This window comes from Candoia aspera, chromosome 6 (assembly GCF_035149785.1).
Source record: "Candoia aspera isolate rCanAsp1 chromosome 6, rCanAsp1.hap2, whole genome shotgun sequence".
NCBI classification, from domain to species: domain Eukaryota; kingdom Metazoa; phylum Chordata; class Lepidosauria; order Squamata; family Boidae; genus Candoia; species Candoia aspera.
The window spans coordinates 56660707-56680964 of NC_086158.1; the positions used below are offsets into that span (position 1 = coordinate 56660707).

General features: G+C 36.8%; 1 protein-coding gene across 1 annotated transcript in view; it reads left to right on the top strand.

Annotated features, from left to right (window-relative positions):
• ATRNL1 (attractin like 1) overlaps positions 1-20258 on the top strand; it is a 609453-nt gene that overhangs the window by 52669 nt on the left and 536526 nt on the right. Inside the window, exons 2-7 of the mRNA XM_063307208.1 lie at positions 2577-2660; positions 3817-3930; positions 5018-5146; positions 6874-7082; positions 17091-17265; positions 19666-19753. Coding sequence (XP_063163278.1) covers positions 2577-2660; positions 3817-3930; positions 5018-5146; positions 6874-7082; positions 17091-17265; positions 19666-19753 — 799 coding nt within the window. The remainder of the gene's footprint in view (positions 1-2576; positions 2661-3816; positions 3931-5017; positions 5147-6873; positions 7083-17090; positions 17266-19665; positions 19754-20258) is intronic.

Here is a 20258-nt window from a genome sequence, read left to right on the forward strand (position 1 = left end):
GGATCTTCAGCCAAGGTGTGCCCAGGACTATAGGCACATTAAGTGATGCAGTAACATAAAGTTGGATCCACTCAGTGTGGTCTCCCGTTGTTAGTTGCAAAGGTTCTGTGAACCTTCTAATCGGCCGTGCCTTGAGTGGCTGGCCCTCAATGGTCTCAACTTCTATGGGATGTGGCAATTCTATGGTTGGGATGTTGAGGTCTTGTACAGTCTGTACATCAATAAAATTGGTGGAAGCTCCAGAATCCACAAGGGCCTCTAGCTTGACCTGGTGCTCTGGGTTTACAGGCATTATGACTGGTAAGTAGTAAAAGGATTGCCTGGAATCCTCGGAATGAGCCCTTCTTAATTGATTGATGGTCTCCCTGCTGAGCTCTGTGGTTGGAGACTGATGGAGTTTCCCTGGTTGGAAGTCAAGGTGGAGGTGGCTCTTGGTTCTGCTGCTTGCCCTGGGGCTCTTACGGAATTTGCTTGGCTTCTCGCTGGGCAAGCTCTCACCATGTGTCCCTGGACTCCGCAGTAGAAACAGAGGGCTCTCTCTCTCCTTCTCTGTCTCTCAGCCTCAGAAATAAGCCTCCTGCTCACCCTGATCTGCATCGGCTCCTCTGGTCCTGAGTGAGTAGATGCTGCGGAGAGAGCTGGAAATCCTGGAAGCGCTCTGAGGCCCCTGTTTCTCCCTGGCTGCATCTGTCTGAGCTCTTCTAGCCTGGTGTCTACGACCACAGACAGATGAGATAAACCTTCTAGGGTAGCTGGTGTTCCCTGGCGCACTAATTCATTTTTAATTTCTTCATCCAGCCCCTGTTTGAATTGGTCTTTCAAGGCACTCTCATTCCAGTCCAGATCTCCTGCTAACAGCTTGAAATCAGCAATGTAAATTCCCACCCTCTTGTTGCCTTGCTTGAGCTTCCGAATTTCGCGGCTGGCAGTGACCTCTCTGATCGTGTCGTCAAAGTGTGCTCGGAACCCTGCCAGAAAATTCTGGTAGTCGTTGAGAATTGGGTTGTTCTCCACCATGGGAATAGCCCATTTGGCTGCTGGCCCCGTTAGCAGACTTAAAATGAAGGTGACTCTGGTTCTGTCTGTGGGAAACTCTGCCGGCCTGCTGTCGAAAAACATTGTGCACTGTGTGAGAAAGGTTCTCAGCTGTCCTGCTTCTCCTCCAAACTTCTCTCGTAAACTGCCCTGGGATCTCAAGACTACTGGCGGAGCTGCTGCTGCTGCTGCTGGCACCGGTTGTGGGTTAATTGGAGCTGGTTGTTGTAACTGCTGTAGCATGGCTGCTTGTAATGTGTTGATCTGGAGATCTACTTGTTGTTGATGTTGTTGCAAAGCTGCTGCCAGTTGTTGGATAACTTGCCGAATTTCCTGGTTTTCCAAAGACTTTTTCCCAAATGTCTCTTCCTTTTATTTTTTGTTCCTCCCTCTTTCAATGGGAGTAGGGAGTTTGTTAGGATTGATGTCCTAACAGCCAGGAACCACGCTGAGACAAGGAATAGGTCTCTAGTGCTTTATTACTGCTACATTAGACAGAAAATCCTAACAAACTGAAGAAGCGTGGGAAAACCCAGACATATAAACCCCAAAAGTTAAGGCGGGTCTGATCTGTGTCTCTTTGAATGGCTGCTTAACTCCTCAGTACTACGCATGCATTTTCCCCCCTGGATAGGGGCCCCCTCCTGCTCACCATCAGTACACATGACATTTGCTTTCCAGAAACCTACTGGCAATCAGTGCAGGGCTCGCAGCACAGGAACCCTGTGTTTCTGGTGGTAAGAACCTGCTGGTAAGCAGGTCTTTGCATTTTGTTTCAACTACAGTTTTCATGTGATTTTCCAAGGCATCCCTTGTATAGCACATTACAGTAGTCCAAATTAGTAGTGATAATGGTATGAGTTACAACCGTGCAGTCCTCACGCTTCAGGTAGGTCTGCAACTGGTGCAATCTACAGAAGAGATCCTTTGCTGTCACTTTCTCTGTTTCTCTGTCTCTCTACTCTAAATTAGACTAATAGAGAAATGTCCCTGATGGTTTCCAAGCTTTGCAGATTCTGTTGAAAAGAAGTTCATTCTATTTTTTTCCCCTTCATGTACTGATGATGATTTATTATTTTCAGGGCTATTATAATGAATAATAAATATTTATATCAGCTGTTTAAGTTATTTTACATCTTTATTTTGTGGCTGCTTTTTATCATAAATTGTATGCACTGATGTCTGTGTGTTGATGAACACTAAGTTCTTCTTGTAGAACATTTTCCCCAGTTGCAGCATTTATTTGCTTTGAAGACTAGAAAGACCCTTTGGTGCAAAATAAACTTGAGTATAATTCACTCACATTACACTGGATGGTGTCAATAACTTTATTATTATGCTGCAAGCCACTTTAGCACACATTTATGCAACTGTGAAATACAAGTGTGAAAAGACAGGAGATGCTTTTATTTCAGTTCAAACACAATTTTATATAAAATGTTCTTCTTTGAAACTTCATTCAAATTGTAATATTTTTGTATGTACTTTGCAAGGAAAAATAGCTTTTAAAATAGCTTTTAAAACTAACTTTGTTTTTGTAGGTTAACTGAATCTTCTGGATATTTAACAGATGGGCCGATAAATTATAAATACAAAACTAAATGTACATGGTTAATTGAAGGATAGTAAGTATACATTCTGAATTCATGTTGATTCTAAATTGTACCTCTTAAGATATCTAACAAAGTTTTAAGCAACAAAATTTTATTGAGTCTGCTATGCCTGGTTGCAAAGATTTTATCATCTTGTGATTTTCTAAAGAACACTCAGTGCACCAGTTATATTTCAGAAAAAAAGATTGGGAAATTAACTGTTGAGAATTTAATATGACATACAGGCAAGGAATATGTGACTAATTCTACATCCACATTTAAGTAGGCATATGGCATGGTGGCCGTCGATGGTCATATCTTGCCCACTACCTGTGAACTTATCTGGCTGCACAAATAGAGTTACAAAACCACCTGCCATGGAAAATGTCGAGCAATGCCTGACACTGTGAGTTATTTTTTGACCTAGCTCTTGTTGCCACATAAGCTCATAGGCTGGTAGTTGCTTTGCCCTAATAATTTCCCAAAGGTGTCTGATGCTAAGATCTGTTCATGCAGTATCTTTGGTTTTTAACGTGATTAATGTGACGGTTCCAAATAACAGATATTGATTGTATTGCTCATAAGATAGAGATATCTTTGAAATTGGTATTCTTAAAGATGAAAATAACGCTAATTTGAACAAGTGGATTATTTCATCTGATATTTTCCAGGCCATATTTGAATACCCAATGAATTGAGTTAAAGTGATATATATAGCAGCCTAATCTCATCCTGAGTACTTTTAAACACATGGTTTAGTATCCACGTTTGGCAACAAGACTTGCTACATTTTCTAAGTTTAAGCATCATAATAAAGCATAGTTTGCTGCACAAGGTGAAGAAAAGAATGTAAGGCTAAGGAGGGAGCATGCAGGCACAGAACCTGTTCCCAGGCTGATATTCCTATGTCTGAACCAACAAGTACATTTTAGTTCCACAAGTTTCAACATATTGCCTGGATTTTCTCAGATACAAGTGAAATATATGTCTAAAATTTATGTAGTAGTTGCATATATATGTTGTATATATACAATACAATTTATAGTTGTATATATAGAATAGCATAAGCACAAAATTAGTGATATTTGCATATAGGTCTTGCCTTTAATACTATACTGACATGCTTATATGTATATCTCATTATAAAATGTGCTATTTCTGAATGCTATTTCTTGCTTTTCTCTTCTAGCCCTAATTCAGTTTTAAGATTAAGATTTAATCATTTTGCAACAGAATGTAGTTGGGACCATATGTATGTTTATGATGGAGATTCAATATATGCACCTTTAATAGCTGTATTTAGGTGAGTATTTCAGCTTAATGGCTTTTATTACAGTGTTATAAAAATGTGCATTAAATAGAAGTTTAGTATTAATGAGGTTAGACTGGCTTTCAGTATGTAAATTCCTCCTCCTTCTCTGTTGTCTTTTTAAAGATCCTTCTTTGGCCCATTTCAGCATGCTCTGCCTTGGATTGTTAGTGAACCCATCATTTTTAAATTTTACCAATGCCTGTTTTTCTTGCATATCAGAGAGAGAGGAGAGAGAGAGAGAGAGAAGTTTTACCTTTCTTCCTGTCATTTGGGATGGAAGGGCAAATTCTTGTCAGTTTCACTCGATTTAAAAAAAAAGGGCTTTACTCATTCACTTGAGAACATATTTTTAAAAAAATGGGTAGAGGGAAAGGTTCACTGCCTAAAGACCCTTTAGAATGAGGCAGACAGCCTAGTAGGTCAGGAACCAATTGCTAGGGGGAAGAAAAATGTGGCTGGAGGAAAAGGGAATTCCTTTCACAATAAATAATTGGAATAGATGCTTTTGCCTACAATGAAATGAACTGGACAGGGCTGCTGGTGACAACAAAGTTAGAAAATATCACTTTGGATTTGTAGCAGGAAAAGAAGATAGTTGTTGCTTTCTCCATGGACCAGGTACAGGTGGAGGAAAACATGGTATGTTCCTATCTTCAAGAACACTTAGTGGCAGCCTGGTTGTACAGATGACACTTAAGCCAGTTTGCACAAGAGTTACGACTACATTATGAACCTGGGTATTTGAAATCAAACATATGTTTAGAAGTTGCTTCAATGCACTGATTTAAATTTTTAATTTTTGAAAAGAAAATATTGCCTTTATGCATTTTAACTGCATTATTTTTATGGCAAGCATTTCTAGAAATAATTTCCAGAGTTCTGATATTTTAAACTGCATTGCATGGAAATCAGACATAGAAATTCTGCCTTATTCCATACATGTACATTTGTATACCTCTCTCTATGGAATGAAGTTTTGAAATGCTTCAAAATTGTGAGAACTCATCTGATGTGTTCAAATCCCCAGTGTTTTACTGTTTATTAGTAATATAAATCTCTTTTGTTTAAAATTGTGCAGTGGTCTTATAGTTCCAGAAGTGCGTGGAAATGAAACTATACCTGAAGTAGTAACTACATCTGGCTATGCACTGCTACACTTTTTTAGTGATGCTGCTTATAATCTAACAGGATTTAATATTTTTTACTCGTAAGTATTTCTTATCAGTCATGTTTCTGTTAATTAATCAGCAGAGATGTAATTCTGTTACTAAATAAGACGTGGACCTTAAAATATTTGAAGTAAGCTTATGCAAACCTGATTTTGACAAGAGTATACATAACACACATACAGCTTGAAAAATGCTAAAGAAAAGAAATTCCATCAAATAGTCAAGAGTTCTTTAAAGAATAATAATTACTGTGTTTAGTATGTTAGTTATTACAGGTAGTACTTGGTTAATGATGGTAACTTGGACTGGGAATTCTGTCACTAAGTGACCTGGTTGTAAAGCCCGATGCTATGTGACTGTGCTGACTTACAATGGCAGTTGAGGCAGTTTCCTGCCAGCTTTCCCATTGACTTTGTTTGTCAGAAGCTGGCAGGGAAGGTTGCAAATGGCGATCATGTGACTGTGTGACACTATGACGTTGTAATTGCGAGCCAATTGCCAAGCACCTGAATCGTGATAACGGTACTGTGGGTATGTTGTGATGGCCGCAGCTACAAGAACTGGTCATAAGTCTCATTCAGCACCATCATAACTTCAAACAGTCATTGAATGAGTAGTCACTGAATGAGGACTACCTGTACTTATTAGTGTGTGAAGTTGATAGCTCAGAGAAGGTAGATTGAAAAAAAATGTTATGAACCAGTTAGGTCAGCACAATGTGTTTAAGGAAATGTATAGATTTTGAGTGTGTGTGTAACTTTCTCTTCTCTACCTCTACCTCTACCTCTACCTCTACCTCTACCTCTACCTCTATGTACGTGCGTATACATAGACACAAATATATACAGCCTTTCACTCACTTGGGTGGATTGGCCTTTCTAAGTAGGACAACTAGAAACAAATTGCTTAGACTGTAAAACAAACTTGAAGGCCAGGTCTTTATGGAGTGAAGCATGATAGCATTGGCCCATGGTCAGCTGACTGATAATGTAGTTTAAAAATTAGTGCCCTTGATCCCAGTGTTCAAAAGTTGTAAGAGCAAACTTCAGGTGATAAGATGATGAAAAGTTTTAAGTCTCTGATTTCTGATATTTTCCGTATAGATAATCCCTCATTTTCACTTCCCTTGGAATACTTTGCTCCTTTTACCAAACTGAAAAATGAGATTGCATATATTTGGCTCTTAGCATATTAAATCTAATTACTTTCATATTTGTGTCTTTGATTGATAAACAGAATGCTCCAAAAGCATTTGATTGATAAACAGAATGCTCCCTTACCTTTTCTGTCTCCTAAAACACACATTATGTGAAAATATGTTTTAGTAAAGCTAGTATTAAAATAATACAATGGAAAGATTTCAAATGTTACTCATTGAAAATCAAAATTGTATGCTGATCCTACTTGTATTCCTTTTGATTCAGTGGAATAGAAATGCCAAGATCCTACAAAATTGGAAAGATACAGAAAACTGTATTTTCAACCCTAGTTGTTCTTGCTTATTTGTTCTTCATAAATGTGTTTTAGTCTGTAGTAGGATAATAAAATATTACAGAAGAAGTATAAAAATATAACCCATAAGCTGCTTGTCACTGATTTCTGGTTTTGTTGTTTGGTAGCTGTATTTTACTTTAATTGTCTAAAGGCTGCTGTTCATAATTAAGAAATTATTTACATAAAATAAAAAATAACATGAACATATAAAAATGACTATTTCCTTTTTATTACTGCATTGACTCATTTCTTCTGATCTTGTTCATTACAGAATTAATTCATGTCCTAATAACTGTTCAGGGCATGGGAAGTGCACAACTAGTAACTCATTGCCAAGCCAAGTATATTGTGAGTGTGACAAGTATTGGAAAGGAGAAGCTTGTGATATCCCTTATTGTAAAGCTAACTGTGGAAGCCCTGATCATGGCTATTGTGATTTGACAGGAGAGAAACTCTGTGTCTGCAATGATAGTTGGCAAGGTAAGTTGACTACATTTTTGCTAAAAACTGTGCCATGTATTTCATGGTATGTGAAACACATAGAGTTTATGTCTCTCTGTCTATCTAACTATTCTCAAGTTAGGGCAGACTAAAAATATTAATGAATATACTACAGCTGGTTGTTTGTCTAATTCACCTTTTCTTAACTGAGGGACCCTGCATCATCTGTCGATCATTGTCTAACATATGAAGTAACTTTAGTTCCAGTACCTATGTTCTTATCATTTCAGTGAACAATAAACAGGCAGGTGGCTCTTTAATTATTATTAAATAATTTCAGAACACTTCAAGTACCTGGCTTCCAAGCCTGGTGTATTTATATGAACATTCCCTAGCTGTTATATTGAGGATTATATAGCTACTGTATTTCTGGTTGACTAATTCCGGAGAACTTAGTGAATATCCTGGCATTGTAATTGAACTGTACAGCTGGAACAGGGTATTTAGGCCATTGAGTCCAACCTCCTATTTAGGATACGAATCAACATGAAAGCATCCCTGATGGACTGAGAGCTCACCACTTCTCTGGGTTATTGGTTACTCTCTCAGTGTGCTCTTACTGTTAAGAAGTTTTTCCCCCCTAATATTTAGTTAGAATCTGTCTTCCTGAAAGTTAAAATTTGTTATTTCATGTCCTGCACAGAACAGATTTTGACCTTCTTATGCATGATATTTTATCAGATATTTAAATAATGCTGTCATACCACTCTCAGTCTTCTCTTCTCAAGGCTTAATATTCCCAAATTCTTCAATCACTTTTTTTGGATCTATTAACCTGTTCCAGATTTTCTGAATCATTCCTAAAATGTGTTTCCTGGAATAGGAGACAGTAATCAAGCTTAGGTCTGAATAAAGTGGACCTATTTGTTTTCAATATCTGAAGACTATGCTTCTGTTGATGCAACTTAAAATTGCCTTTGCCTTTTTGTAGACACATCACATTGCTGATTCATGTTCAGTTTATAATCAGCTGTTCAGAGATCTTTTTCATAAGTATTGTTGTCAAACCAGATATATCCTATCCTATCCTTTACTGTGCATTTGATTTCTTTCACAAGTGAAGAATTTTGCATTTGTCTCTATAAACTTCGTTCTGTTATTTTCAGTCCATTTTCCTAACCTATCAATATCATCTTAATGTTATTTCTGTCTTCTACAGTATTAGATGCCCCACCTAGTTTTGTGTTATTTAATAAGCATTCCCTCTACTTCTTCATTCAAATAAAATATTGAGTAATAGGGACACCTTCCATCAAACCTTGTAGCAGCTATTTAATACCTCAGTCCAGTTTGATTATCAGCCAGTTATGCCTGCATACCTTTTAAGCCAGTGATATTGCCATTTAATTGTCATAACATCCAGCCAACCTTAGCTAGATTGTTAATCACAATGTCATGGGGTGCTTTGTCAAATGCTTTACTGAAATCATGCTACTGTATTCCCATAATCTGGTATGAAAAGTTATTAAATTAAAAATAAGATTAGTTCAGCAGGGCTTGCTCTTAACCAATTCATGCTGGGTTATCACCAAGTTTTCAAAATGCCTACATTTTTATGATCTGTTCTAGAATCTTAGAAACAACATTTGCCTTCCTCCAGTCTTCTGGCACTTCACCAGTTTTCTGAGATTTCTGACATATAATATAAGTTCTCAAATAATATTACTCCAATAATGCTATTTTAAAAAGTTCTCAAATAACAGTACTTATACATAAAATTTTAGCCACTCCATCAGCAAGTTGCTTCAATACCCTAGGATGGAATTCATACCATTCTGGAGTTTTAAATTCATTCAGAATGAATATTTATTCCCTTCCCTTGTTTCTGTCAGTCTCAATCCTGTCACTTCATGCTTCCCAGTGTAACAAATACAAGTACCTTGTTGTGGAAAAAGACTTATTAAAACAAGGTAGAAAAAGGATGCAGAGCAGGGCTTCTTGAATTCTTTCTAAACCTTTTACCAACAGTGGCAAAGAAGATATCTGAATTTCCTTTGAAGTACTGAAGTAGTAGATTATGTCTTTGTGTGCACCTTTTCCACTAGAAACTAATTAGAGAGGTTGCATATGTGTTGCCTCTGTGTGGCTTCTGCTGTCCTGTCATGTTGCACTTTTATATTTTTGTGTATGTGTGTGCACTGGGAAGCATGAAATGGGCTTCATATACTCTGTTGTGTGTAATGTGTCCAGGAAAGAGGAGGTTTAGAATGAAGCAGTCAGCAGCATTCCAGCCACTGCCCAATTTCCTTTCCCTTAAGTTTTATTTTTTTCCCTTTCTTCCGCTTTTCCTGCCACACTAAATTTGGCCCCATTCTGTTCCATTTCCAGAGAGTTATCCCACTGAAGGACAGAGTTTAGAGACCCTTTACTTTGGGTTTCTTAACCTTTGCGTGCTTTGGGAGGTTGGTGAAACTACAGATCCCTTTGCAAAAACTGTATTTAAATTCATAAAATAAGATAGATAGATAGATAGATAGATAGATAGATAGATAGATAGATAGATAGATAGATAGATAGAAACCTTCATAAGGGAATTACTATTGGAAAGAAAGCATACTGAGGGTAAATATACCCCGTGGCCAGGTTCGCACTTCACACACAATGGAGTTTGTTTGGGTTTTGCCTGAGCACCATCTGTGAACTCAGCTTTTGTGGTTTGTGAACTATGGTAAATGCCTTAGTGCAAATCGTAAACTCATCACATTATTTCTTTCCCACATTGGCACCTGGGAAAGGTTCTTATGCTGTCCTTATACTTTGCTGCTTGGAGGGAATTGTTTACAGCCTGAAAGGGAATTGCCAGGATGATAAGCATGCTCAGGCTTTTCTGTGAAGGATTTCTTTCTGTTTTCTGAGGCTGGGCTGTTTGAAGGACTTTTTTTTTTTTTTGGTAATGTCTTTCTATTTTGTTTGTGCAGGAAAACATTTTCTAGAACCCTTTATGCACACTGTTGAGTAAATGCTTACTCATTATGTTGATATTGTTGATCTTGGATGCTTGCAAGTGACCAACTGGTTTATTTTATATTTATGTGTTACACTGTATTTTAAATAAACTGTATTTGAGCTGATGGAAATTTGACATATTGAAGGGTAATGTATTTCAACTCTCAGTTCTGTGAAGTGATATGAGCACAAACTACTTCAGAAAAATTGGCTGTATGAAATAATTGACCAAAGAGATTTGCTCAAGTCAGTCAAAAGCAGCATTGGAACCAAACAACAACAACAACCCCATTCTGAATAGGTACCATTTTCTTAAGAACGGCATAGGATATTAAAGATTTAACTACTTCTTTTCCTTTCTTTTTATACATGCCTAGGAATTTTTATCTTCTCTCTTTTATTTAGGAGAGATTTAATGCTTTCTTTCCCAGCTCACTTTCCCCCCCCTCATCATTAACCCTATGGCTATATCTTAAGGGGAAAAAAAATGGCATCATTGGGTCTCTTCTCTTTAGCCTAACAATTGTTATGTTGAGGTGAGATTTTACTGGTATAATTAGTGAAGAAGTTTAGAAGATTGCCTTGATCTCAAACTGAACTGTGGTTTACAGAAAGTTAACTTAACCATGGCATGTTGTCTGAGCCTGTCTGGAAGTGTAGATTAATCCCCTTCTGTCTTCCAAATATATAACTGTTTCCACACAAACTTCCAGACATTTTTTGTTCTTTATTTGCTGTGAGGGTTGAATGAAAAGTAATGCTTCCATCTCCATAACTTTAGTTTAAATAGGGATATTTTAATAAATTAAACAGGAAAATAAACCTTATAATAAGCTCTTTTGTTATTGCATTTACTTCTCCACATAATCACCAGCATTCGCTACACATTTTGCCAAAGATGGACAAGCTTCTTAAAGCTGTCACGAAAGTAATCCACACTTTTCAACCAGGTCCTGACAATTTTTTCCACCCCCTCATTTGGGTAAAACAAATGCCCATGGAGATATTTCTTCAATGTTGGGAAAAATATAAAACTGTAAAATATGGCTAGGTTACTAGATTCTTCAGGAATGGATCTTTGTCATGGTCAGATGTTCTTTTACATTAGAAGTAGTGCATATATCTGAGCCTCATTCATGAGTTTTCCACTGCTAAATTCATGAATAAATGTTTTTGTTCCTAAGAAAGAGATTCTTTGCATGCTCAGGTGAAGCTCTGACACATGTTTTATAATAGAGGTTTTTTCCCCCTCTTAAGTTTTGGCCATTGTCATGCCATGCTGTGGAGTGAGACAAAATAGCCTTTCTGTTATGGAAGAGCTAAGCCCACATAGTCAAGTGTGTTGGGAAAGAATGCTGTTGCTGACACATTATTCCTATGTATTAATCTTATTTTATAGAATCATTTAAAATATACATAGTTTGCCTTGAAGGACAAAAACCTTTCCAGTTGGGTTTGTTTGTGTGGGTCGGTGGGTGGGTTCCTTCAAGTCAGCATTGACTGGCCCAAAGTCACCCCGCTGGCTTTTCCTGGTTTCTGGCCTGGTCTTAACCTCCAAACTGGTTCTCTTTTCAAGTTGGTTTGCATAGAAGGAATAAAACCAAAACTTTATTTTGACTAAATAAATGTTGTCCAAAGTTTCAGTCAGATTTAGTCTTAAATAGATTTAATATATTCTATTTATCTTACAGAGAGTCAGTTTGGTGTAGTGGTCAAGGTACGAGGCTAGAAGCCAGGAGACAGTGAGTTCTAGTTCTGCCTGAGGCACAAAGTCAGCTGGGTGGCCTTGGGCCAGTCACTCTCTCTCAACTCAAGATGGAATGGCAAACCACTTCTGAAATCTTGCCAAGGGAACTACAGGGTCTTGTCCAGGTTGTTGATAGGAGTCATCACTGACTGAAAGGCACAAAATAAAATTCATCTTATAAATATCTTAAAACCTAGCAGTGATAGAGGCCTGACAAACTTCAGATAGCGAAGTATTCCAAAATTTAGATGCTGCAGTGCAAAAGGTCTTCTAACCAACCTAGTAGTAATCAAAGGAGAGTAAGAGAAAAAGGCTTCTGTTTCTGTTCCAGATCTTAAAGTGTGGGCAGGCTGAGATTTGGGTGAATTACTGGGGCATGGTAAAGAAATGTGAAAGACATCAATAAGGATAAGAATTGAGTAGAGATTACTGTTAGCAGGTTGAACCAGAACAGAAAGTGGTTTTAAATATAGTGTGAATTACAAACGGAAGAGAGATAAGGAGAAATGTAGGGAATAAATTGGATCTGTCTATACAAATACATCCACTGTGATTGGTGCAATAGATGGTTGAAAACAGTGCAGTATTGAAAACAGTGCAGTATCTCAGGGCAAGAAGTTAAATTTTTAGTGCTTAATTGCTTTTTCAGATATTAGTTTAAAACATTATCTTTTATAAAGATAGAGATTTCTATCCATTAAAAACATGTAAGTTTTTAGTACCTGCTATTTTTTAAAAAATGCAGTATCAATACAGAATTATGTAGACTTGAAGTTCATTCAGCTCCATGTTAGCATAAGCTGCTAATGGTTAACCAGACCCTCTTGGTTCAGATTATAAAGAGTTTATTTAGTATTCTAATATGTCTTTTTAAACAATTGTGACCTCTGGTGGATACACTGAAATGAACATCTAAAATGGTAATCAAAGTTATGTGTGAAAAAAGCACTATAGTTCAAGCTCTTTCTAAAATGTCCTTTTGAAATAAATCCTAATACTTGTCTAATTACTGAATCATATTATAATGTTTCAATTACAGACTGTTGTATAAATTTCAATAATTTCCAATCTGTACATTCTACACATTGACATAATGAAGAAGTGGAAAATGCGGCCTATTATACATTAGTCATAATGATACACAGTATAATTTACACACATGCTTAGCTCTTTTAGCAGTGGAGGATATTATACATGCTTTTTTATTATGAAGAAACTTTGTTCCATCAATATTATGAATTCAATTATACCAAAGGGAAGTGTTAAAAAATACAACCGTGTGCTATATCTCATTCAGATTAGCAGGAATATTGCATTTTCAGTCTAAGAATTATGGTTGATCTAATATATTATGTATAATATGTATAATATGAGAGCCAGTTTGGTGTAGTGGTTAAGGCACTGGACTAGAAACCAGGAGACTGTGATTTCTAGTCCTGCCTTGGGCACAAAGCCAGCTGGGTGACCATAAACCAGTCACTTTCTCTCAGCCCTAGGAAAAAGGCAATGACAAACCACTTCCAAAACTGAAGGGACTTGTTCAGGCAGTCTCCGAGAATCGGACATGGATGAACGGATTAAAAAAAAAGTATAGTATATAGTGATATAAGATGTCTAGAGCCTTTAAAAATGACAGTCTTGCCTAAATTCACACCAGATTCATTCCAGGTTAGTTTATAAGAGTTAGCCTTTAATTAGAAATGTTTTTAAGCAATGAATAATGAATTCATTCTGTCATTGTTTAATTATAACAGTTGGGGGTCTTTTTTTGCTACAGTGTCCATTTTTGCTTGGAAAATTTGATATATTGTGCAGATTTCACCCTTGTATATAACAATAATTAAACAAGGTGATTAGGGATATAAATCTGTATTGTCCTGTATTAATTCCTCTAGATGTAAGCTACTATCCAATAGGACTTTGCAGAGACTCAGATTTGAGAGCTAATATGTGATCTGAAGTATCCATATCTGGATAGTGTAGCACTTGTCAGGGGCACTTTAAAGCCTCTGTACCCTTTTCTGATGATGTGTGCTTGCCTTCCATGGCTGATGTATGATTCTGGGCAATATGGATTTAATTTAAGCCATTCCCAACCTGTGCAACATGTGTGTCTATCTGTACTCCAAATTGCTGTTTGACTATGGATCTCTGTCCAGCCCTACCAACCAGTATGACATTGGAATTCAAGCAATATGTTTCTTTTTGTAATAAATTTGATTAGTGCAAATGTCTGTCACTTCTTGTATGGCATTGCGGGTACTGGAATAAGTATTGGTGCTAGTAGTCAGCTTTCACAATCTGGAATTCATAAAAGGAAAGTTTGCATGTTGTGGTGCTCTTCCTATTTATTCTCAAAATCTGTAACAGGACTCAGGTGTCAGATATATTCCCTTATATGTCTGTAAAACAGACTTATTAAATTAATATGGTATATTAAAAATAGGTAATTTGTAAAATAACTCAGATGTCTTCAGATTTACAAGCTGTGATGTGTGCTGGTCCTGGGTTCTCTTCTTTTGGCTAGAATTTCGTGATATATGTACAGATCTATTATCCCACTGCCATACCTTAAACTACCGGTTCAGGTCTACAGGTTTAATTAGACTATAATTGTCTAGAAAATTATATGGTGATAGATATCACAGTGCTAGCAATAAAAGCAGTTCCAATCATATGGTATAAAAGGTACACCTTTTATATCATACAAGGGAATATATTTTATATTGAAATAGCTTGCAGATCTCCATTATATTTAACCCTGTGTGATTCTTTTTGTTCCTGTGGATATAAGGAGCTGTCCAGAGTACTGGAGCAAGAAAATGAGCTTGGTGCGTAAATGGTCAGGGTAGATGTAGACTTTCACATTCTATGATAATTTACTATCATGTAAATGATAATAAATTATCATTTACTATCACTATTATTTTTCATATTTCATCATCCACTATCATCACTATTACTATAATTTACTATCACTATCATTTATTATCACTAGTGATAGTGGTAACTATCACTATAATTAATATTGAGTGAAATAAATATGAGAAATGGATAATTAATGTGTAAATTACTTCTTATTGTATATATTTTCCTTGGTGTTTCTGTAAATAATTATTTTTAAGATTATTTCTTCTGATTCAGAAGATAATTTGTAAAACTTTAAAAAGTAGCAAGAAATACTTAAGTATTACAGTGCAGTTTTCTGTATTGCATACTATGGAAAAATGCATTTTCAAACATAGTTTCTTTTCTTTTCTTTTTTTCTTTTTGGTAGAATGGGATGAAATTTATAGATAAAGTAGACTTTATGTTCAGCCCTGCCAAATTTCATATAAATTGATGTGAGGGGTTTCAGTCTTTAAAACTGGCTATATTTTTAATGCCTGCATGATCTTTTTGTTTGGGATAGGAGTCATTAAAATTACAGCAACAATTGTGCCCTATATAGGGAATAACTATTACATATTGAGGAATTTGTAGACAAAGAGATTAGGTGTTTATAATGAAATATGAATGCATAAAGTCATACACATAAATAGGCTGTGAATGACAGATTCTTAATGCAGCCTGCTGAAAATAAGCAAAATCATATGGAATAAATTTGTAATAAAAAAGTCAAATAATAAAAATTACAAGTGTATTGCTTGACATACCATCATAAAACAGCTGCAAGTCACTGAAATACAATATTCTATTATTTCTCTCTCCTTTGCTTCCGACTAGTTATCCAAGAAGAGGCTTCTGTGAAAGTTTAGGAGACACTCAACCTGAATTAAACTGATCCTGTTTAATGAGGGGTCTTAAAAATCTATTGAAATTTTAAAATCTGTCCAAATGGATAAAAAATAACATATACTAGCTGCTTCAAAAAAAAAAAAAAAATGACAGAAAGGATCCAAAACACTTTAATACTCATATGCATAATTTGCACATGGAATGCTCCAGAGTAGAATTGTGCTCATTTGGCTTTATAGACATAAAGACCTCAAGAGTGGTTCCTGACATTATGGAGAATACAGGGACATATCTACAGATACTAGACAGTCATGAATATACTTAGAAGCAAAGTGCTCAGCTGTCTGTCCATCTATCTCTGTGTCTATATATTTTTTTCATATTGCCTTGACCTCAATAATTCATGGCTTCATCTTCACTCAGTTGGACTATTGAAAGGTGCTCTATATGGGTCTCCCCTTGGAAATGACCTGGAAGCTGCAGCTGGTGCAAAGTGCAGCATTAAGATTATTGGCGGGACAGCCCCACAATTTAGAATTAGACCTATGCTAAAGTCACTACATTGATTGCCAAGAGGCTTCTAGGCCCAGTTCAAAGTGCTAGCCTGTTGAAAATTTTCTCCTATTGTGAGATTAATGGGGTATGAGGTTATGAGGTTAATGGGATACAGGCCTTTTATGTAAAAGCCCCCATGGTATGGAATACCTTCTCCCAGAAACACATGTAGCCCCCACCTTGCTGCAATTTGATAAACAAAATGATTTTATTCCAATGTGCTCTCAGTCCCAGCTGATGACTGTGGGCGCCTTTTCTGTTTTATCCTCAGTGTTATATTTGCTTTTCTTTTGTGGATAATTTTTTTTTAGTAATTGATTTTGATATAGTTATGTTTTTCTTTTTGTTTGATGTTGTACACAGCCCAGAGTTCTTTGGGACTCTAAGTGCATTAAAATAAAATGAAGAAACCCAAACATAAATATTTCAGGGAGTTTTTAAAATTCAAGATGAATTGGGTTGTTGTTGTATTTTGGGGGCTAAATAGTGGAAGATAATAGTTTTCTATGTACTATATTGTCTCTCATAATTACTGTGCTACATCAGATTACAATGAATCTGATGAATCATGAATTACAGGAAAAAGAATAACATGTTATAGGTGAATATATTTTTCTTACACATAATTCCTTGTGTGTAATTTACCACTTGGTGTCACTGTTCTTCACTATCTCTTTCTCTTATAAGCTAAAAGTAATACAAAAACATATCTTTTGTATGCCCTTAGGATCTTCTTTTAAAGATACGAAAATATTTACAGTAATAAATAAATAAAACTTGTCATCTTAGAAACCAACATGCCATTTTAAGTTCATGATAATGCAATTTGCTGCATTTTAAAATTTTTATATGCAGTAAGTGTTCTACAATATATGAGGTCAGGTCACGTCATTTATTGGACTATCTCAATTATAATCTCTATCAAAAATTATTGTGTTTGGATTGATAAGAGTATCTCCTAGGTATGATTTTGTTCTCCCCCTATATCTCCTTTTATACAGGTCCTGATTGTTCTTTGAATGTTCCCTCAATGGAGTCTTATTGGATTCTTCCTAACGTGAAGCCATTTAGTCCGTCTGTAAGCAGGGCTTCCCATAAGGCGGTTTTGCATGGGAAGTTTATGTGGGTAATTGGTGGATATGCATTTAATTACAGTACCTTCCAGATGGTATTAAAGTAAGTTATTTCTTTCCTTAGTTGTAATTATATTAGTTTTGTGTAAATTAGTTGAAGTTTAATGAAAAGTATTCCTCTCTTATACACCTGCCTTGCTTTCATGGCTGCCTCAAGGTTCAGAACTTCCAGAAAGAGATATGATTGAAAGTGAAGTGCCGTGAAATCATGGGCTAAATTGGGGTTTTTTATCTGGGATGGCAGGGCTGTTTGCTTTCACTTATATTTGGCTTACACACATTAATTTTATAAAAAACTAGATAACGCATGACCTGTTGGGTCATAATTTCAGTTGGGTCATTGTTTCAGAGATATTTACTTGCCCAAACAGATCAACAGAATGACCATGGGTGGGCAAAAAAGCAGTGGGAACAGGAGCGATTTCTGACTTCCTGCTGGCTTCCCCACTGACTTTGTTTGTGGGAAGCTTACAGGGAGAAAGTCAATGGGGAAGCCAGGAGGGAAGGTCACAAATTGCTTTTGCTGCACCGGCAACTCACAACTGTACACCCTTCCTGACCTGCACCCTGGTACACCCTCCTTGAACTGCACTGCATCCTCACATATTCTCCCTGACCCTCTTCGCACCTCTTAGGCATCACCTTGCAACCTTCTGTACCCTCCCTGACCCTTGCTGCACCTCCCGCATATTCTGTTGCTCCCACTTGGCAGCAGCCACTTACCTGCCTGCTGGCCTTGGACTTGCAACTTCCTGCTGGCTTTCCCATTGACCTGTGGGAAGCTGTCAGGGAGTGTTGGAAATGATGATCATGTGACTATGGCTGACTGCAGCAGTGTGCCAGCACCAAAGTGTCACAACTTTGCCAAATTTCAATTCTGCAGGAGCATTGGATCCTGGATTTTTGATGCATTCTGTAAGTTAGCCCATTTGAGGTACCTTGGTTCAAACATTGTTGCCCTGCGATGTACTGTTTCATCCAATTGAAGGTTACAAACAGACGAACAGACACAAGAGTTTTAGTAGTATAGATTATAATGCTTCAGAGATTTCTCAATTAAATGATGCAAAACTCTACAGTACTACCACTGGATCTATCTCTCCTCAAGGAAGTGCAAACTTCAGAAATCCAAGGAGTCCCTCACAGAATAAGCATACATGTGTCCAAATACAGCAAGACTCACTTATCCCATTTTGAAGTTTGCCTCATTTCTAAGACTTCCTGTGGCAGTCTGATACCAATATCTGGAAGAGACTTCTGTGCATGTGCAAAAGCATATTTTGTAGATGAACGTCCATCTACTTTACCTCTAAAATGTGTAAAATTGTTCGTAGAGTTCCGTATTTAACCTACAGAACCATAAAGATTATACACGCACTAGCAAAATTATTTCTTCCTGAAAAACGGAGACCTGACCCTGTCCGAGGGGACGCACTTCAGCTTTCACGCTAAAGGAGAAGGTAAAGGAAAGCAGGAAAATGGTCTGGGCCTTCGAATCTGAAGGAAAACTGTTCCACTGAGAGAGGCCTGAGAAAGAAGGCTTTATTCTGCATTATTCCCAGCCTAAGAAATTAACTTCTTTGGGAGTTGCATTTGACCCCCACTTCCTTAGTATTCAGATTATCTGTAAAAAAGCATTTCTTTCACCCAGATCTTAGTTACAAAATTGTAGTATTTTAATTTATGCATTAATATTTTGGATTTTTTAAAATTATTATTTGAGTACTTCATTGAGCAAATATCAAAATTGTGTGCTTAAAGGGTTGGCCTTTCTGGGTGGGGTACTAAATACCTTTAACTTCAGCAAGAAGCAACTTGGGCTGGCATTGTCAGTGTTATGACACAACCTATGACCTTTTTGACAAGGCTTTAATGAAAATGAGGTAAAGGTAAAGGTTTCCCTTGACATTAAGTCCAGTCGTGTCGGACTCTAGGGGGCAGTGCTCATCTCCGTTTCAAAGCTGAACAGCCGGCGTTTGTCCGTAGACACTTCCATGGTCATGTGGCTGGCATGACTACACGGAACACCGTTACCTGCCCGCCGAAGCCGTACCTATTAATCTACTCACATTTGCATGTTTTCGAACTGCTAGGTTGGCAGGAGCTGGGACTAGCAACGGGAGCTCACCCCATCACGCGGATTTGAATCTCCGACCTTCCGATCGGCAAACCCACGGAGAATAATCAGACTCTTAGTAACAATCAATTGAAAATCTTGTTTGAAAAGTTTTTTTAAAATTTTTAAGTGTTTTATCGGTTAAAAATATTGGTAGGGTCAGGAGAAAGTTGCAAAAATAGGAAAATTTAAATTCCAATTTATTATATTTATTAGATGTTATATGGCATATCAGGAAGAAACAGAAAATAATATCTTGATTTGTAAGAATATATAAGCCTAGAATTTGCTTCTAGGTAATAAGCTGTTTATTTATTCACTTTTTAGCTATAATTTGGAAAGCAGCATCTGGAATGTGGTGCCTATATTGAAAGGACCTCTTCAGAGATACGGACACACTATTGCTTTATATCAGGTTTGTTCCATTCAGGATTAAGTTTGAAAGCTGCTGCTTCTCCCCTTCCCCCTCCCCCTCCCCTCCCTTCTCTTCCTCCTCTTCATTCTAACTCAGTCAGCTCAATTCATTCTTATAATGTCCTATTTGTGTGCCGGATAGTAACTCTGTTTTGAAGGTTTCTGTATTTTAGGATTCTGAATCAAGGATTCTTTTGTCTCATTTCATTTTAGAATAAATCACCATTCCATGAAATAACTGTGCAATTATGACACACTTTATGACTTAAGTATGCCATCCTGTATTTGATTATCAAGGAATAAGCCTCATTGAACACAGTATGACTTTCCTTTCTCCTCTCTTTCATTCTGATGCTGATTTAAAAAAGGCAAAATAAGAGTAAAGCCACAGAACAACACCTTCAAATGTTGAGGTCACCTTGCAGTGATCTTTTTGGAGAGAGAGTGGAGAACCTTTTTCATTAAGACCTTTATACACCAGATTGAAAGATTTCACAGTCCAGATT